The sequence below is a fragment of the Passer domesticus genome, chromosome 9 (genome assembly GCF_036417665.1).
Source record: "Passer domesticus isolate bPasDom1 chromosome 9, bPasDom1.hap1, whole genome shotgun sequence".
NCBI lineage: Eukaryota > Metazoa > Chordata > Aves > Passeriformes > Passeridae > Passer > Passer domesticus.
Genome location: NC_087482.1, coordinates 35,397,045 through 35,418,000, shown reverse-complemented (window position 1 = coordinate 35,418,000; position 20,956 = coordinate 35,397,045). Strand labels below are relative to the sequence as shown.

Genomic DNA, 20,956 nt, shown 5'->3' with positions numbered 1-20,956 from the left:
GAAATGAAAGAGTTTCTGGCACAGATCCCCTTGGAAATCAGGAAAAATAAAGTACTTCTGGTTAGTTTTATTAAAAATTCATTTTGACTTGGAAGCACAGCTACTGCAGGGCCACCACTCTCAATGGAGCACCAACAGACAGGGAGTAAGAGCAAGAACAGTTTTCACAGACTCTCCCTCCTCTTCACTTGCACTGAATGTTTAATGATTTCCAAAGGGACAAAAATGACTGTTTAGCCAGTCGTGTAGCAGTTTCTTCTTGAAATCAAAATGCAGACACTGCCTAGTGAGCCAAAGCCTTGGAAATAGAAAGGCCTGTGTGGTGAGATGGACTGTCCTTTCCAAGCATGAGAAAGCTGCAGTTGAAGGGCAAGAAGCTTCTTCTGCACTGTCACTATGGCTGAAACTCAGCATTACTCACTAGTTCAGTGCTACACCTGCTCTCTGAACAAAAAAGGGGTTTTTTTTAATATGAAAGTATGTCTCTGTTTCAAAGCAGCTGTGCAAAACCAGTTCCTTTTTACTGAACTCCCTTGAAGTCTTGGCATATTCAGAGCATTGGAACCTGTTCCAGTGACAAGTCATTATTGCTGCTGTAAGTTCATAGCCTGAAATCCAACTCAACCCTAATAGAAGGGAATCTTCCTAGAAAGGAACAAGGTGTATTTCATTAAGGGATAAGCTCAAGCTATGCATGAATGCTCCTTACATGGCATCCCAGCCACATTTTTAGAATTTAATCTCACTTTTTGGCATAACACAGAAGATGGAAATAGACAGCAATATTCAGTTATTGAGGTGAGGAGTTTTAGATACGCCTCTGTAGCTTCCAAATGATGGAAATTATTTTATTTGGTAAAGTCATCCCCCTGGTTAGATTCACACAAGTACCTGGTAATGTTTAAGTCCTTAGGAACATTGCTTGCTTGGTTATTTTCAAATATTTGTTAAGAAGGGCTTGTGGTGTGAGACAAATAATCAAGTGCTCCAGAGAATACCACATCTAAATGTTAAGTGGCACCTGCTGAAGTCCTGTAAGACAAGTCTGCAGGTTTCTTCTGACCTTCATTCTTTTGCAAGGTATTTTTCATGCAGACATCACTTGTAGTCTGAACCCAGGTGCACCAGAGGTTCTTCATAGTCAATCCCCACCCCCATATCAATGGTTCTTTAACATGGGCTTTTCCATGGTTCAGACCCTAGCCATGAATCTGACCACCTCCAGTCTCAAGCTGCTGTTTCAGGGAGTGGATGGTATGGACAACCAGCAGTACTGAAAAATTGTTTCAGGAAGAATTCAGCTCAGCACCCAGCACCTGTGCAGGGAAGAGGCTGAAAAGCACACACTTGGCACAAGAGGGTCAGAACATTTCTGACCTATTCCTGCATGAATGAAGAACTTTGATCAGGCATTTGGGGCTTATGTGGGCAAACCTTCACTAGCTTGGAATCACAGAATGGTTTGGGTTGAAATGGACCTTAAAGATCACCTAGTTCCAACCCCCTTGTCATGGTGAGGAACACCCTCCAGGAAGAGACCTGTGAAAAAAGAAGGACCAAGAAAGGAGATGACACTTTACCTCTTCTGTGAAGTCAAGATACTATGTTATTATAACTTTTTAAAAAAGCACTGCCAGTGCAATTCCCAGTTGTATGGCAATGGTTTAAAGAAAGACTTCAATTCCCTGAAATACTTAGACCCAATATACTGTTTGTGGCCAGGCAATTACACTCCTGATGTGGAACTCCTGATTACTTCCTGCACTGAGTCAATTGCCCATCCTCACTTTTACCTTCCTGATCCAATTTGGTCAGCAGTCCTCTGTGTTGGCAGAGATCTTAATTGGTTTTCCTTAACTAACTGACAAACTCATTATAAGTTCAGGTGTCAGAGGTAGCATGGGTCTCTAAATTGCCAAGTTTTTCCACTTGATTTTCCAAAAGCTAGGGTGGAATTATCCCATAAACTTAGAGACAGAAACTCAAGGATTTATTTTTTAATCATAAAGGGCTTATGTATATTTTAACATATTTTGAGATTAAACACATTAATTTCCAATGAAATCTTGGCACATCCCAGTGCTGCACTTCAGCCTTGCCCAGCTATGAGAGGAATCTTTGCAGCAAGAGGCTTTACAGGCTCTGTCAAAATCAATATCAGCAGCTACTCCTCTGGGAAATTAGGAATGTCACAGGCAAAGCGTTTGCCAAGGCTTTCAGCATGTTCCAATTAATTTACTATTCCATGTTTGCTGTAGACCTGAGGTAGGAAGGAAAGTTGAATGTAAGCAGTTCTACATGAGACATGGAATGCTGCTAAAACAATGATCACTGCAACAGGAGCTTTAAAGGTTGAAATGTTTATTCATATTTTGGGCCAAAGTGAATTTTAATCACAGGTGAGGTGCAAAGGTTTACCTTCAGATGACTTAAGAGTTGGATACAGACTTCAGCCTATGGCTGCCAAATCAATATGTGTTATTTCTTGGCTGCACTGAGCAAATCTGGGTGTCCTAAGGCTTTAGCTACTGCAGGCTTGGTTCCTAAAATGTTATTTCGTTTCTAACACCTGGGCAGCTTCACCTCTCACTGTGAGGGCTGCCATGCTAACACAAATAAAGAACCTACCTGCCATGAGTTAATCAATGGCCTGTTGATTTGTTCTCAAAAAGGGCTGGATGTAATGCTTTAAGCTCCAAAATGTGAATGGGGACCTGTCCAACTGGAGGTGCAACTACTAGAATAAAGATAGGTGGTAACAATAAAAAAAAAGAGTATTTAGATGAGTCCTTGGCTGCAATCATTTTAGATGCAGGCAAAGAAAGCCAAAGGCATGTGGGATGTCTTTTCTGCAGAAAAGCTTAAAATAGAAAAGGAAATCAATACTCATTTACAGTATCTGGCAGTCACTGAACCAAAACATACATGTACACCTACAGCTGAGCAGAAATAACAACATTTATTTAAACCACAAGCTGTTATTCTGCTGCAGGAATGCTGTGTTTCATGTGGAACACTTCACCAGAGACTGTACCACATATTTCTGACTATTTTTTAAAAGCCTCGACAATATCCAGATCAAATACTTTCAATACCACAGTTATTAACCCCACCAGCCAGACCAGCTTTGACTCCTTCAATTCCTGGCGAAGAAAGAGGGAGAGCTGTTGTGGAGGAGAATGTGCCCAGCGGGAAGCAAACCTCTGGTGGGCAGAACCCTTAAATAATGCTTCAAAACAGAAATGTAAACCTGTGTGTAAGAATGAGGCAATGTTTCCACTATGCAAAATTACAGGCTTCAAAGGAAGGAATAGAGTTTAACAAATCAGCATTCCCCTAACACCGAAAGTGAAATTAAATGTAAACAAAGTGAATCTGCTGATTGCTTGTTTTTTGCCGTTCCCCAGCTCTGAGAAATGTGACCAGTAAATAAACAGGATAAATAATAACAGCAGCTGGCTTTTGTACAACACTCCTCATACAGAAAACCCAAAATGCTTTACAAATGGTGCAACCAGGCTGCTTGCAGAGGTCACACAAGGCAGAGATGAGTGGCACCTCAAGAGATTCTCTGATCCATTACCCCACCCCAAGCAAGGATCAACCCCTCTTCCCACTGCCACATGAACTGAAGCACAGAGGTAAAAAGCCTTTCCTGTGGCAGCACAGCCTGCCAGAGGCAAGGATGGACACACAGCATGAGTAAAAACTGGCTCTAAAGCAGCCAGCAGGAGGTTAACTGCAGAGTTCAGATATCACCATGGGTTCCCTGTGCTACATGGAAGGGGGCCACGATGAGCCTGGAAAGAACAAAGTCAATGAAAACAATCTTTCTGTCTTAATGAATTTGGGGGCATCTAACAATGTTAAGAGAGATGCTCTGTGCATTTTCAGGCCAACCTGGGTTGAGATGCTCCACATCCCTTTTTTGGGGAGGAATAGAGGATGACTGAATGCTGATTGCTTTAATGTCTTTTTAATAACATGAGATTATGAATGCAGATCAGAATACAGATTTTAATGCTCCAAATATTGTAGAATAGCTCTCATATAAAATTGAAAAAAATGAAGAAAAAGCTTAACCATTAAGTCACCTGGATGTTATCTTACAGAAATTTAATTACTTACTGCTTCCTTGTCACTCCTCATGCCTTTCACCCAACAAATTAAACCATTGCAGATTTCTGGAATTGACAATTGAATTTGAAAGCTCACGGAGATAGTTTTGAAAATAAAAGTTGAAACTATGTTGAAAAATTATAAAAATAAGCTCATCTTGTCTGTTGGTGAACCAACTAATCTGCTGACATCTACAGCAAAGTAACCAAATTCTGTTTTAAAGAAAGGCCAGTAATTTAGGTCTTATTCCCTCACTCTGCAAGCTTCAAGCTTGAGCAAGGAAGAAAGAAAACATACAGAGCAAGACATTTATCACAGGTCCGACAGACATCTGAAAAAGATCAGCAATCTTTCTTGCACACTAAATCTACAGTAGTTTGTACATTTTCTCCTTACCTATCTACACAACACCAGAGCAAACAATTACTACCCTGTTACTGCTGAATGTTTGGCTTTAGCCCAGTTGTCAATATTTTGTCCCCCTCTTTTAATTTGTTCTTTCTTTTCAACGATTGCCGCTGAGACAATTTACTTGTAGCAGAACAGCAGAGAACAACTAATTCATTTCTTAGGAGATTTTATTTTAAATCTCTCTTCAAACATCAAGTCTTCTTCAACTACCAGCTGCTCAAGAAATAACTTACTTTCTCTGGCAACTTTCATCTAGAGACTCCAGCCCCAATTTGTATCACTTGACTGGATGACTACGCACACTTGTAGACAAGGAAATAAAAGCATGGATAAATTGTAGGTCTGATTCTGTAAATCACTGGTCATTGTGCCTAATGACTGTCTTGACCATGTTTTGCCTGTTCTCTGCTCCTCATTGCCTCCTTTTTTCTGTTTTTTGACACTAAATTCTCTAGGTCTAGCAAGTTCCCTTTGCCATCACTCAGTATGGGAGGATTCAGAGGCTGCCATCATCAAGTGAGTGCCTGCCAAACAGAAGCAAAGATAGTTCCTGGCTGCAAAGCCAGTGTCTGACACAGAAGGGGGGACTCTTTCATGCCAGTGGAAGTACTCATAAAGTTTGGTGTTACCCAAGGTTCTGGGACATTGAAAACTGCTACAAAAAGAATGGATCCCTTCAGACACAGACATACTGCATCTGCCTGAGAGGAACGAACACATCCCCAGGCAGAAAAAGACCAAGACCAAGACCTATCCCCTCTCCTGCTGATGGGGATATCCCATAGGAGCGTGCTGGGAGGCAGGTAAATCTCACTGCAGTGCTGTGGCTACCAGGACAGCTTCCACCAGCTGCTCCCTTCCTGGCTCCAAGGCCACACCTTGGTACCACTGTCTGGTCAGCTTGGGGCTGCCTTCCTGCTACCACCACCCAGTGACTCCCCCACGTCTGGTTGCTTTAGAAGATGTTTGGGGTTGGGATTAGCCCAAGGTTGGTATTTGGGATTGCTGCACGAGTATTTTTCTTTCAGTTAACATGAGTGAAATGTATTGGTATGCAAGAGGAAATCCTACAGGAGATATAACTTTAATGATGTCTAAAAAATTTACTTACCCTGATGTTTGCTGATTTCCTTCTTTCCTGTTGTGGATAATAAGTCATACTGACACAGTGTCAGAATGGCTGTGCTGTAGAGTACAGGGCAGGGATGGCTGGGTGCACTTAAGGATGTAACTGGGGTGGGATGAGGTAAAGGACCTGCCTAAGCATATCTTTAGGAACCTCATGGGCAAGATGCAACACTATCTCCTTAGATACCTGGAATAATCAGCCATTTGCTATCAGGGTTGTGTCACATCTCTTCCATAAGGGACAATAGAAGGTTTCAAACACTAGTGGCTTCCATTCAAGTGGGAAGAATTAGGACAATGACATGCCTGAACCTAGGGAAGACAGCTCAGCCAAATATGTCTGCAGGGACAGCTTTTAGAACAATGCAATTTCCCTAGAAGAACAAAAAGGTCAGATGTTCACCCTGACTTTAAAAAGGACAAAGTCACAGCAGTCTGAAAGGAACTTTCAAGGCCAACTCCTCTGCTACAGACATCTAGAAAAAACAGCCTCTTCCAGCCAGAACAGCTGTACAGCCAGTTCTTGTAGATGTATTCACAGTGATCTAAAAGAGCTGCTGTGTGTTCCCAAGGGATGTTCCAAGAGTGCTAGAGAAACTGAAGGAAGGAACTGTGTGCGGCTCTTTTATTATTTTCACTAAACCTGTATATTCCTTATAGCAGTGAAGTAAAGTGCTCTTGCATCTGGAACCCCGGTATGATCACTGAGTTGTCTGCTTCAGCTATTGTGTCACTACCAATAAATAACTGATTCAGAGCATTCCCAGTTTGATGAGATGAAGAAGAGGTCAGTGGAGGGTCTGCCCAGGACAAAGATCTCTAAATGCTGAGTGACCAACTTGGGCATTCATTGGAGTCATGGCACAAAGCCAGTACTGATCAACACACTTGTATTCCAATTAAAAGCAAATGAACTGTTTGTTTTACAGATGCTAGGTTTGCTTATCCTTCAGTCTCTGGCAGAATAATGAGCAGAAAAATTATCTTTACAACACTATCTTTAGACAATTTTTCTTCTTTCCTCCTATTTCTACCTCTGCTTCTTATATTCACTATGCTGGACAGCATTATTTCCAATTCATCAGGTGGTACACAGAACCAACACTGATTTCGCTTTTTTTTTGCTGCTCTCAGGATCAGGATGAAATATTACTCCTTTGAGACTCACAACAGGGAACTCCAAAAGTCACCTTGCTCCCAGACACTGATGTCACAAAGTTGTACACCTGTGCTCAGAAACGGATCCTAACAGGGCAATGAGCAAAAGGGACAGTTTAATTACTATTGTTATTCCATTTGCTATTCACCTTTTCCCTAGGTTTCTGTGGAATACAAGGCAGATTTGCTTGTGTTGGACATTCCTGTGGAGACTGAAAAAAAATTATGACACTGAAGAAGCCTGTTGGAAGTATCTGCAGTGGGAACCAAAGCAGCTCCCCTGTCTGTCAGAGTCCCTCTCACACAAAGCTGGTTTGCTAATTTGCCCATCCTCTGGAACCACATAAGGAATCATAAAAGGATGCCCCCATTCACAGTGAATAAGACAGTCACATGGAGCAAAGATAACAGAGGCATTAAAGGAACACATACACAGCTGATGAGAAGGGATGCTTTAGAAACTCAGGCAGTAGCAATACAGCAAGCAAAGCCTGGAATGTTGATTTGACAATGATCATTGTCATTTCCCTTTGCAGTGTGTGCAATGGGATCAGAAAAACACAGGGAGCTGAATTCATCCTATGGCAAACTGTGCTGACATAAGTCACTTTGCATCCTACAGATTTGGCTTTAATTTCAAGTTGACCTCATTAGTACAAACAAAGTGTTCTTCAAGACTGACACTGAATTAGAAACTGCTTTAAGTATTTCTAGAGACTAACACAATACACTATAATTAAAGACACTATAATCAGTGACTTGATTTCTTTTGCTTTGACTTCACTTTGGCTTACTTATTTATTTATTCATTCACTTTGGAAATGTCTGAAAGTCAAATTCAGTTTTGTCCTTTGCTCATGCTGGGAGCTGCGCTGTTCTTCTGGAAATGGCATGGAAGTGCTGGTAATGAGATGCCAAAACCATCAAGCAATATTTACAATTTAAGGGCCAGTTCAAATACAAAAGCAATTTGTATTTCTGCACCACAGGCACATCTGCAAAATCTTTGGGGAACAGAGAAATCTGTTTTCTCCTTATTGGCTTGGCCTTTCATTACTAACAAGTCAGAAAGAATGGCGGGCGCTCTTCAAAGAGTAAAAGAAATGTAAAAAGTAAATAGAGAAGTGGGTGCGTTTTGTTTGTTTAATTTTGTGTTTTTAAACACGTCTCAGGTGTAGAACTGAAAGAACTCTTACAAAGGCACTGTTTACTCAGACAATTGCCACTCTGTTTACTTAAACTGTGCTCAGATGTCTGAAGTTGAGCCAACCCATTCCAGTGTAAGTTAACAATGGCCCAGGAATGCCTGTGTAACCCACAGGCAGAGAACCACAGTGGATCCAGGAAACCCTCCAAGTCTACCTAGAGACCACTCTGTGAGAGACACTCAAGCACCACGCTACCTAGCCAGGTAATGGTTTCTCTTTGGTGACTGGGGAAGCTCACATTCATAGATGTCTGGAAATCACATTTTCAAGTGCATCCTCTAGCTTCAAGTGTCTCAAGTGTCCAGCTTCAAGTGACTGATCTACCAGGAGAGACTCGGGCATCACTCTGTCTGAAGTCAGTGGCAACTGCAGCTGTGAGCAGCTTCGAAAAAATTACTCTGAGTCAATAAATCTCACAGAATTTACTTGAGGTCAAGAAGAGGGGCTAAAAGTGCCCCAGAAAAAAACTATTTGTGCTTATCTAGGTAGTGACAAGAATGGAGGAAGCATCTAGAAAAGGCTACAGTGATACAGACCACAGAGGAAGGTCACCTCTGAAGTTCCCCAGGCCCTTTAGGGGCCTCAAAGGAAATGTCTTGACTTCTCCTCCCAACTTTCCTTCCCCTTCCTCATCAGCATCTATTCTTAGCAGCTTTGTCTGAGAGCTGGGAATAGAACTTAGTTTCTTAATTCCTCACCTCCTGTTACCTCATATTTTGTCTCAGAGTGCTCAGGGTGGAGCACTTCCATGGAGACTTCCATGGAGCTGTGGTTTATGTTTACACAGTGACTGCTTTCCCATTAAGCAGGGTTTCTTTGGCTACTGGGACATGCTGTAGGCATGAGATCAGTCCTGTTTGGTTCTAATTATTTAATTCCTTCAAACAACATCACAAGGACCTGAAAGTGCCATGCCTTGCTCAGATCCTAAGTGTTGCGCTCAGCAGTGAGCACTTGGTGCCAAAGAGTTACCCATTTTCATGGTCCACAAGTTCTGCTGTTGGCACAAAACATGAAAATGACACTAGAACATACTGCTTTTTCTTCCCTGCTGCATTCAGCAAGGGGAGACCACTTAATTACACTTTAAGATGGAACTGGCTCAACAAGCTGGGCAGCCTGCAGGGCTGCTGGCCAGGGAAGCTGCACCCACACTGCTGCCAGCAGGCAGCAAGAGAAGACGACACCCAGGCCCCAGCTCTGCTGTTGGGAGTGACTTCCCATGCGAAAAACAAGTGGAAAACACTGTCTTTCTTCTTCCTTAGTCCCATTACTCCTTACTCCATCTACCCCATCTAATCATTATGACATCTGAGTGCCTTTGTGTGTCAGCTTCCTGTGAAGTAATCACCTAAATCCTTCTCTGAAACAAAGCAGACCCTGCTGAGGAACTCACAATAGGTGCCTTTCACTGGCAGGACAACCTTGGCCTCAGTGGCACTTATAACAAAGCTTCCATATGTGCACCAGTATGGGCTGATCAGTCAGATCAACACCACACAGGATCAGAGCCTGGGTATTTGTGAGCATGAAGCAATAATGCCTCACAAAATTTCTCCATCTTCCTGAAAAAATAGTTTTTTGGTGGTGTGTTTTTTTTTTTTTTAATATGCTATAACACATGAATAAGCTACAGACTTTTATCCACATTTATGAGTCTGTTCAATGAGATAAAAAAGAAGCACCAGCTCCAAGGGGTGGTGTCTGTCAGTCATCTCCACTTTCAGAGACTGCCTGGCCATTGTCTGCTCTTCAAGCCCAGGCTAGAGCTACTTTTTAATATTTCCTTTGGCAGACATCCTGGGTTTCCCCCCTCCCTGGGGGAGGGATCAAGGGCAATAAGTTCTATTCTAATAGAAGACAAGTCAATGATAATCTTTGGGCATCTGCAGTGAAGAGGTATTTCTACAGCTCTAGCTGGGATTAGGCACATAATGGATCAATGAAAGATCTCACCATTTGACAGTTATAGCATCATTCATTAGTGTTAAGATTTGAACCTGAATCAACAATTGAGTTAGAAGATTGAAAGAATTGCTTTCAGTATTTGAAATAAATTGTAACAGGCCTATAAAAGTCCCCTGAGGTGTCTCTCTTTCTCTCCCTATACATATATATAGAGAGATTGGTTTTGCTGAATGCTTAAAATTAGATGAAAGTTGCTGAGCTTCTACACAGGAAGAAGAAAAAGCTGAGCTTCTTATGTAAAGTGAAAGGGGGCAAAATAATGTATTTTTGGTTTGCCTATCAAAGCACTTCAAGAGCAGTCTTGATCACAGGATCCAGGCACTGACTTGTTATTCAGTCACTTACCATCTCTCATATATAAGAATTCATGAAGAGCTAATAATAAACAATACGCCCCCTCCTTGTACACAAACATGCAAACACACACACAGGAGCTCCTTGTAAATGAGCAACACTGATCCCATCCACTTTTCTCGTCACAAAACTAGGACAAGTTCACTCTTAATTAACTGCATGGTGCACAGAACACTAAAAAAAAATTAACTACCCAGAGGACTTAGACACCAAGTTTTCACTCTCAGCTCCAAAGACCCATCCACCCACTACTAATTTGGTAAGAAATTAAATGTGATAAAAAAGCAATTCCACAATTGGGTGATGAATGCTATGGGTAGATAATGATTAATTACAATTATAATACAAAACAGCCTGGTTTCACTGTAGAACCTTGATCTCATAGAATTATTTTTCTATAAAGGCAATCTTCGGGTTGGTGCAAAGACTATGTACTGCATCAGTGCCAAAAACCTTCCTCCTTGTTTCTGAAAGGCAGCGAGTAGAAGCAGCTATAAAATGCTCTGTAGAGCAGGAGATCTTGAACCAGACCTCTGTCCTACAGCCCAGCCTGGGCAATGGAGCTATGGTGGGGTTGCTGCACTGTCCTCACCTCTGGGGCCAGTATATTTTGGTGCTTTCACACCCTCTATATTACCTGAGTGCTAACCCAGCCCTATGTTATTCCCATAGTCCCTTGGTTTAGTAGGCATAAACCCCAAGGCCAGCTACCTTGGACCTGTATCCCCCTCTCAGAGCAGTTGCCAGGCTGGTTTGGGCAGAGGATGGTTTCTAACCTGTTGGGTCGTCAGGATAAAGTTTAACTCCCTACTACAGATTGAACAACTTGTTCCTGTGACTGTTTTCTAGCTATATAAAATCAACACAGCTCTTCCTGTTGGCTTGCAGAAAAAGAAAACAATTAAGCAATATCCAGATTTTTATGAAGTAGATACCTACATAACTAGTGGCAGCACAAATACATGCCAAGCCAGCAGATACTGGAAGAAGAAAGACCTTAACTACGGGAGCCACATCAGATCAAAATTAGAACAGAAAGCTGTTAAAGAGATTATTTAAATTATGACAAAAATATTAGAAAAAAATCTCTATCTGATTATCTGTCTGTGTTTATTACACAGGTCAGTTTTGAAATTGCAATTGCCAGTGAGAGAGCTCCCTGAATCATTTACTAAGTATAAATAATTGAAAACCAGTTAAAAAGCAATGCAGGCAAACATTCTGCCTGTTGCCCTGCTATTACTATTGAAACTGAGCTCAGATGCTGATGTTAAGTTTGTTGACACTGAGAAAATCAGAACGAGTGAACATTGCAAAGCCTGTGTCCGTGTCCTCCCTGACTGCTAGTGCTATTAGTTTGGGGATAGCTGTTTACTGCTGATAGGCATCAGCCACCTGCCAGAGCCACTTGGTAGAATATTGAACTGCCAACCAAGCCAGCTGTGCATGGAATGACAGTAGCTCCATGTTTTATATCTGCAAGGCTGACTTGAACAAGTTAAGGTTTGGAGAATGCAATTTTTACAGTAGGGACTTTCTCAGTTGAGAGAAAGCTCTCTTAGGGGCTTTATAAAGCTCCATGTACCCAGCCCTGTAACGCCAGTCAAGCTATAAATAATAATTGCATTAACAGAGTCGTATTCAGTGATAGTAGAAAGGACATTTGCTTGAAAGTGCTCACCTGGGAGATGCTTCTGGTTTCCAATACCTGCAGAAGAGGTACTGCCCATCAGCATTGATGATATGGGGCAGATCCTTGTATGGGATATTTTGAGGACTCCGCTTTGGCGAACTTTCCTCTGGCATTCTGGAAGAATGACCTGCAAGGTGTTAGAAGAAACAAGATATACTTTAAAACAGGTGAAAACAAGATAAAAGCTGATGGGCTTGGCAGCCACAGACACACAAGAAAGTCAATCAGTAAGGCAAGTACCACTGATGGGAGGCTGCTCCCAAAACAACAGCCAAAGAGCCCCCAAAATCACTGCTTTAAACAGAAATGTAGCAAATGTTTTTGTTTAGAAATGGCTCACATTTAGAGGCAGAGCACTGGGGGGAGAGGGAGCAAGAAGAAGGGAAGAGCAATCCACCATCAGTAGTTCATTTGTAGCTTTCTATTCCACACTTCTTCCATCTGAGTTTATTTTGCATCATTTTGTGAAGCGGATGCTAAAGAGAATATTTTAACTGCAATCAAGAGCAAATTATGCAGCAATCGCTACTGATATGAAGAGACAGCTGCATAAAAGATTTATCTCTGGCGGAACATCTCCAAAGAACAGTGGTGGGTACACAGCAGAGGTATCTGCCACCGTGTCATCATTAAGATCTTCTCTGACATCTCAGACAGGAAGGTGGCGGCGGCGGGGAGCGAAACATTTCCAAGAGAATTTGCCACAAACCTGTTTTCATCCTGTGCAAGGGTTTGCATTCTAGTGAGGAGCCGGCATCGCAAGTCAAACGCAAGCAGAGGAGGCTTTTTGCATCTCGCTCGCTGCGGAGCCGCGTTCACAGCCCGGCAGCCCCGCCGGGTCCCTCCCGGCGCTGCGCGGGGCTCGCCCCGGCTCCTCTCCCCGGCTCGCTCGCTCTTTGAGGAAAGTCGCTTGGGTAATTCACCACTTGTCGTTCATCACTTTTTTTTTTTTTTCTTCTCAAACAAATTGCGTGTGCGGGCTGAAGTGGCGGTGGTGGGAGGGGAGGCTGGGAAGGGTTGGGGAGAGGGAGGGCTGGCGGGTGGGAAAGCTGCAGTCCACTTTCCAGAAGCTGCTGCACGTACATCAAAGGCACCTTGAACACATGCAGCTGGAGCAGCTCACAAAGTTCCTGCCGCGGCAGGTTGTTTGCAACTTTACTTCCTTCCTGCCACTTACAGTTCGGAGGCCGCGGCGACGGGGGGAGGCGAGGGAGGGGGAGACCTTTCCTCAGAGCGATCCCCGCTGCGAAGCCATCTCTCGTGTAAGCGCAACTTCCCCAGCCCCGCGCTGCCAGGCGGGGAGCGAGAGGGAGGGGAGGAGGAGGAGGAGGAGGAGAGGGAGGAGGGAGGATCCAAGCACCGACGCGATGCCAGGTCGCCAGCCCCGCTCACGCATCCTCCTGCCGCCGCCGGGCGCGGCGGCCCCGCGTCCGCCCGCGGAGCCGAAGCGCGGTGGCTCCACCGCACGGTGCGCACGGGCTGCTCCCGGAGAGAGGGAGACGGCGGCGGAAGGGCGGTGGGTGGGTGTGTGGATGGATGGATGGAGGCTGCATGGATGCACGGATGCGTGGATGGATGAAAGAATGGATGGAGGGGCGGGCGGTGCTGCCGCACCCTCGGCGGGGCCGGGCCGGGCTGGGCGGGCAGCGGGGGAGCCCCGCGGTGCCCCCGGGCCGCCTGGCCGCGGGGAGGGCGGAGGCACGGCCCCCCCGTCCCCGGTGCCCTCCCGCGGGGGCTCCGCACCGGCTCCGCCGCCGCCCCGCGGGGCTGGTGCGGCCGCAGCGCTCCCGCAGCCCCCGGCAGCGGGATCTGGGCACAGGAGCGGCCGCTCCGCTGCTGCGGGCGGGGGGACAGCGGAGACAGCCCGGGGCGGGGGGGCTGATCGCGCAGAATGTCACAGAGCACATCGTGGAGCTGTGCTGCCTCCTGGGCATCCCGGTCCGAACAGCTCCTTAGGATCCCAACACCAAAGTTCGCTGTTGGCGTTTGACGTGCACCTCTTCAGGCTGTGAAGCCATTCCGGGGGAATCGCTCCGATACTAGTTCAGAGAAGCGCCCAAGCTTTGCAGCCTCGTTCAGGGTAAAGGCCATTTATAAACACAGCATATGATTTATACTCACATAAATCATTATGTCACTATAGACTATATGCAATACATGTGCTGCTACTCCGTAATGTGAGATCTATTTGGTGGTATATGATACTTGCTTATAAAAATTGTCACAGCAAGGTTCCCTGAAGCCAAAATAGCTCCCAGCTTTAAGGGGAGCTATCCCAATACAGAATTTTGTCATTTAATACTGCTAAGTGGTTACCATTGATTGAGCACAGATTCATGCCTTTTACATTTCATCAGCTCCTTTCATTTTTACATGCCTACATATGCTTAGAGGTCTCAAGCCTTTCTAAGAAGAGGCAGCTATTAACCTTATTTTTGAAGTGAAGCAACATGCTCATCAAGTGTAAATCTCTGAACAAAGGCTCAGGAAAGGAAATAAATACATGCTAACACTAATAACAATAAATGCAAAGCCTCAGAGATGAAGCAAATAAAAATAAAAAGGAAATCAAAACCAGATTTAATTTTACTCATCTTTCAGTGTCGTTTATAATAAATGCCTAGGGGGGGTGTTAGTTATAAATGGCAAAAACAAAATTACATGTTCCTGTAACTGCTGTTGTTTGGGAGAAAAAAATGAACAAAACCAACATTTACGGTTGTTTATAATGAGTGAGAATTAGGTCAGATGGCTCTTAAGCAGAGCCCTGGGAGCTGTACCTGGAGCTGTACCATTTGCTAGGCCAGTTACTATCTAAGTATGAATGGGTGGAATTAAAGAGCTATCACAAGCCAGCTCCAGAGCTGGTAGAAGCAAGGACATATATAATTATTTAAATGATACAGATCAGATAATAACTGGATTAAGAAGAAAAGAAAGAAGGAAAGAAGCCTCTTCCCCTGCTCAGGGTTTATCTGCCAGGAACACTTTACTGCTTCCCTACAGCCATCCATGAAATCTGATGCCAGGAACAGGCTCCTCTCCTGCTGTGGCGCTGGGAATATCAGAGTTCCCAGGGCCACCGAGGGGTGGAGGGAGTTGAGGAGAAAATATCTTTTTAAACTTCTGGATAAAAATAGCATCCCAAGGAAAACAACCTTTGTTGGGACACAAGGGCGAGATCCTGACTCTGAGAGCCTGCCCTGGTCAGTGCAGATATATGATTCCCTTGATACCCTGTTAACCTCAGTGTAGCTAAAATTGGAGACAGCATAACTGTGGTGCAGCCTGCCCTCTCTGCAGGCCCAGGTCCTCACCACAGCCCTGGAATGAAGAATCAACCAGCAGCTCCTTCCCTTCTCACCAGCTTTCCTAAGGCCCCAGGAATTTGATGACATTTCTTCCCATGGGTGATACACACTTCCCCATCTCAAAGTTAACAACATGAAATGAATGAGGAACTGATGATTTGTTGTCTTATCATTTTGCAGAGTTTAAGCTGTGAATGAAAAGCCACTGGAGAAAACTGGATTGTGTCTGGGGAATTCATGTACCTGATACCCAGACTGTGCACCAGGCTTCAGCACAGCAATTGCTGCATACTGCCTCCCTGTGAGAAAGCAAAGGGACGCCTGAGCATGAAGTATTTATGAGATTGTAACATCTTCTCTTGTCTTGGTAGAGTGAAATACACTTCAGAAATAGAGCTTAGGCAAAATCAACTTCTAATAAAAAATAAATTCACACTTGGTGGATCTTTACATTAACTCAGCAATTACTCAATCCTTGTAGGAAAGGATGTTTGGTTTGTTAAAGGCTGAAGCCTGCTTAATTAAGTGTCTCCATTGACCCCAAGGGATGCACAGGAATATAGAGAAAAGGGGTACACTTTCAGACAAAACAAATTTTAGGGAAAACATCAGTTGCTGGAATGACAGAGTAAATACATGTCATGCAACTTGATATCACAGCAAGAGGAGAGGAGAGGAGAGGAGAGGAGAGGAGAGGAGAGGAGAGGAGAGGAGAGGAGAGGAGAGGAGAGGAGAGGAGAGGAGAGGAGAGGAGAGGAGAGGAGAGGAGAGGAGAGGAGAGGAGAGGAGAGGAGAGGAGAGGAGAGGAGAGGAGAGGAGAGGAGAGGAGAGGAGAGGAGAGGAGAGGAGAGGAGAGGAGAGGAGAGGAGAGAGCACAGCAGGCTGGTGTGTAGCTCTGATAGTAGGGTAAGAGAATAAGGAACAAGGACTTTCTTTGCAGTTAGGCTTTTGTTCCCAAAATGAATTTTTAGTGGATACTGTCCTGTTGGCATGCAAAGGTAAATAGTCTGTATGAGATCCTTCTGCTTTTGGTGACAGCACCATGTTCCTAAATTTTAAAGCAGTGGTTTTGTTTGAGAGGCATATTTCATATGTTGTGCCTGCTAAACCATTTGGGATTCTGCACACCAGGACCACAAAATGAACTTTTGCTGACAAGAAGGAGGAAAAAAAAATCAGAGGAGGAGGACAGAATAATAAAATATATTAGCAGTATGTGGTTATGGAAGAATCTGCTGCAAAACCAAAAAAATGCTGGAAGTTACAGTAGTCAGGGAGCAGCTGGAGAGAACAACAGACAGCGCAAGCAATAGAACATGTGGGAAATCATGGGAAATGAAGCATGAAGAGGAAGAATTGAAATCAAGTGAAAATCAAAGAAGCCAATGCCACTAAAGCTATCAGTTTAGAGTAATTAAATTGGATTTGCCCTTCTCTTTGGCTGTTTTTAAAGATATTATTATTAATCCTTAGATGGAGTCCAGTCATTCACCTTTACTTATTTCTGCAATCTGCCTTTGGTTTTCCTGGATAAGACATGTATGGGGATGAGGCAGGAGTGAGGGCTGGGATGAACTGTTCTCACTTGCCTGTAAAATATCTCTTTTAATGTCTTGCAGCCAAAAAAGAAGCTTGGTGTCAGGCAAACCAGATTGAGGAAGAAAATACTAGAGGAAAATATTGTATTGATCAGGTTAATCTTAACAATGTCAGGAGGAATTATAAGTAGCTCAAGATTGTTCTGCAAAATTCTACAGTCTCATGGACCACCTCACAAATTGGTGTGAAATGGAGAAAGGTTGAAGGGTAAGCACAAGGAATACAAGAGTATCACAGAAATTGTTTGCAGGCTTCCACTGATGTGTTGCCCCTCAGTAATCTCACCTTCCCCAATCAGTAGGAATAAAATTATTAGATTAAGCTACAAGTGGTTAATTCCCCTAGATGTAAACTACAGTCAAATAATGAAGCAATTTTATCATATAAATAAAAATAATTATTGGTAAAAGTCTTTTTTTGTAGGTAATAAAAATTTGAAAATCATGCTGTCATGAAAAATCACAAATCTGTGACTTGCAAACAGTAGCTGCATGAGTGGAGTGATTAGTATCTTGACTGTGTTCCTTATTTGACAGGGCAAAAAACACACACTTAAAATACAGTAACTGAATATCAGTTTCAGCCTTTAAACTGATGAATAGAAGATTACCTACCCTACATAGATGCTAATTTAAGAACTGGTTGTTTTTCATTACAGAAGCAATACAAATTTTTTTTGGGTAGTTCATTTGGTTTTTTGTTTGGGGTTTTTTTTTATTAAAAGCCCCACAAGACTATTAATACCAGATTCAGAGACATTTTTAGTATTAAAAGGAAGGCATCTTCCAAAGGCAGGAAATTCAAAATGAGAGTGGAAATTCTGCCCTAGAGCCTTTTTCCATAGGAGGGAGGTGGATGGAGTTATTCTAGCAGCCTTTTTGCCTGAGAATAGCTCTGCCCTGGGAATGAAGAGGTTTTTACAGAGCTCTGGAAGGGCACAGGCTCAGCTGTGGTGCCTCAGCTCAGTTCTGTGGCCAGCACTAGAGGGCACAGCCTCAGCTCTGCGGGACAAGGGCTGCAGGTGGGCATTGCAGCCCTACCAAAAAACCCTCAGCTGGGTTGGTTTGGGTTGTTTTCATTCATTCTACCCTTTATCTAGAGGTTTTCTTTAGGCATTTGTCCCTTTTTGTCTTTGCAAGGTCTAAATAAAAGTTTCCTGTACTGCCATATAATTAGTCCAATTTTCCCTCTGGATTTGTACTTATCTCTAGAATGAACTTCAGTGTTTTACTGAAGGGAAATCCTGCCCTTGTCAATGTGAGCACAGACAGCTTAAAGAATGTTTTTACAGAATGGCATTTCCTTGCATATGGCCAAGGTAATGTTCATAAAATGTTGGTCACTTTGGCAGAAAAAGGGTTTTGGGGGCAGAAAAAGTAATCAAAAGGAACCTGAATGAGAAGGTCGAAACCTTGGAATTTTAATATGTATAAAAATCAGAATAAGATAACACTATGAATTTTCTCTAGCAGGTATTATGGTCTTAATTCTAAGGAGTATCCTACCATTTTTTTTCATTTTTATTCCTAAGTTTGACTGCATAATCCACTCTACAAACCCAGCATTATTGCTCCAGGGCTAAATGCTACAGCCAAAAGCTAGCACTGCCCTGCCACGCTTAGAGTGGTGCTTTATTTTGGTAGCTGAACTGGAAGCATTGACTGGAGAAGGGCTGTTATTGTGCTGCCTGCTTTTCTTGCTGCTTTGCAATTGACAAAGCATCATTTATCACGCTTTGCATTCCAATTTTTCTTTGCACGTTTTCCAGCTCATCATAACATAATTATGTTTCTGTTTCCTTCAGCCAGGGGCTGATACTTTCTTTTACTAAGACAACAGCTGCACTGCACAACCTTGATGAATCCCCATAAGGGTAAAGAGAGTCTGTGGTGCTTGTTTCTGCCTTGGCAACCCAAATGTTCAAGCTCTTTTTTGTGACAAATGCTGCTCTAAAATGCACCCAACCCCGATGCTTTCACAGCATTTCTCAAAATGAGGTTTTATATTGTAAATTGGACTTGAAATATTAAACATTCTGTCTGGTTTGTAATTTTAAAGGCTTCCTTTGTAACATTTCTGTTTATGGTGTTTATAGGTTATAGACTCTGGGATGGAATTTAGAAGGCTGTAGTTACTGATGTGAAATTTGTATTTTGAATGAAATTGACTTTATGTGTGACAATAAGCACAATCTGAAGGTCTGTTTTATGTCCCTAAAAAGCATCTTAAGGCAGCTTTCACAGTACAGGTGAATCATTTCCTTGATTACAGCCTCAGTTGCACCAGCCACATTGGTACATAAAGGTAATTACAGAAACCCCACCTCGAAGGGCATTAATTGCTAGTGATGGAAAAATACAATATTTTTATTATCAGTTGTGGAGATATTTCATTTAACTCTAATGTAGTACTCTGAACCTGAGGTTTTAAAGTACTTCAGAAAGGAAGAATGATTTCTGTATTTTACATAGGAGAAACCAGTGCAGAGAAAAGCAGGGCTCAATACTGGAGGCAAACTGAGGGCAGAATCCATTCTTAATGCTCCTGATTTTGTTACCCAATTATACCATTACTAACTCCCACCTCATCTCAAAATCTATCCATCAGAGCACTGTGTACAGTGGAAGCTGCAACTTTTTCAGCCACTGAAGACTGCCCAGGTTTGTAAATATATGGGATATTGTGGCCTGGACAAAACCACAGCCAATTGCTCTGGACAATTGCATTATTCAGGGCAACATTTCCCTACAGTTTTGCTTTCTATCCTATTGTTCTGGTGTTATTACTCCTGACACCATAATTTGAAGATTGTTTGTATTTATACATAAAAATTACAATAAATGTACATGGAGACAAGAGTTTAACTGGTATGATCAGTCCTATCAGCCATACTTATGTTCTCCATGACCTAAGGATTATTTGGGACATTTGAGGGTATTTCAGTTCTGTGATGTTTGAGCTCTGTCCAGCACACTGGACACTGATGGAATTGCCTGGAAAGCAATTAGATGTTAGGTGTTGATGGCAACTCTCCCTGCCCAGCCAGGGCCAATTTCTCTCAATGGTTCTGCTGTTGATAAAAAAAGCAGTGGCTGCTTGTGTTGGAAAGACAATGAACACACGGCTCATGAGGGGAGCTTGCCCTGTGCTCCTTCTTCCTTGTAATCCTGGGGCAAATTCAGGCATAATTCACTCAGATGTATTTTAGCTTTTTTTCATCTATCATCAGTTTCTTTACTCAGTCCACTCATGTTCAATATAAGATGTGCATTCTCTTTCTGATTCATGTACAGTAACTACTTCCTAACATCTGCCTAACAGATTTTGTAAGAAAAGTAACTCTTCAAATATTAAGAAAAAAAATTAATGTATGAAGTCTTTGAAATCTCCATTACTGGGGTTTGTGATTCACAGCTGACTGGATTCATTTCCCAGCCAGGAAGCTGGTTCAGCAAAACAGCTGCATTAGTTATTTAACTGGAGGCCTGATCCTGCTTCTGCTCACACTGATGCAAAGCAGGAACAGTACCAGAGAAAATAAAAAATATCCCTAGTGTGAAATACACATTGCAGAAAAAAAAAAAAGCATTGTGCTGTGGAACAACAAAAGAACTGTAGCAGATACTCTGCCATCCTAGCATAGGTGTTAGGCAGGACCTTAATGTCTTGCAGAAACCTTACCCCAAATACACTGCTAGCTCCTGGGAGGGTTCTTTTACTCTGGTAGCACCAGGTGACCATCAGAGCTAAGGCCCAGTTGTGCTCAGTGTTGTGCCCTAACACCATGAAATCACAGGTGACCTATTCTGTACTAAGTACCAGACTCATCACTGTTTGCATCTGGTTCATAATTGTTCCCTCTCAGTTATTTAATTTTCACAGTGTCTGCTACAATTACTTTATATCTTCTAGCACAGAAAAATGCACTCACTGGCTTTTCTCCTAGGCTGAATTAATGCATGTGGTAATTGACCCAGGAGTACACGGAAAGGAGAAGTCAAATGAGA

At 43.0% G+C, this 20,956-nt stretch overlaps 1 protein-coding gene and 2 long non-coding RNA genes across 6 annotated transcripts in view; 1 reads left to right on the top strand and 2 right to left on the bottom strand.

The window, feature by feature from the left end:
- The window catches only part of MGLL (monoglyceride lipase), an 80,845-nt gene that overhangs the window by 48,551 nt on the left and 11,338 nt on the right, over positions 1–20,956 (bottom strand). The window contains exons 1-2 of one of the 4 annotated variants that reach the window (XM_064432713.1): positions 13,217–13,595; positions 12,028–12,166 (exon numbers count right to left, since the gene is read on the bottom strand). In XM_064432713.1, coding sequence (XP_064288783.1) covers positions 12,028–12,152 — 125 coding nt within the window. In that variant the 5' untranslated portion in view covers positions 12,153–12,166; positions 13,217–13,595. The other 3 variants (XM_064432712.1, XM_064432714.1, XM_064432711.1) reach the window with 3 other exon arrangements.
- Positions 1,983–9,305, bottom strand: LOC135308014 (uncharacterized). Its single transcript, XR_010368579.1, has 2 exons — positions 5,642–9,305; positions 1,983–2,260 (listed from the first exon to the last, which is right to left on the bottom strand). It is a non-coding gene; the product is annotated as an uncharacterized LOC135308014 (long non-coding RNA).
- Positions 13,372–15,785, top strand: LOC135308013 (uncharacterized). Its single transcript, XR_010368578.1, has 2 exons — positions 13,372–13,507; positions 15,531–15,785. It is a non-coding gene; the product is annotated as an uncharacterized LOC135308013 (long non-coding RNA).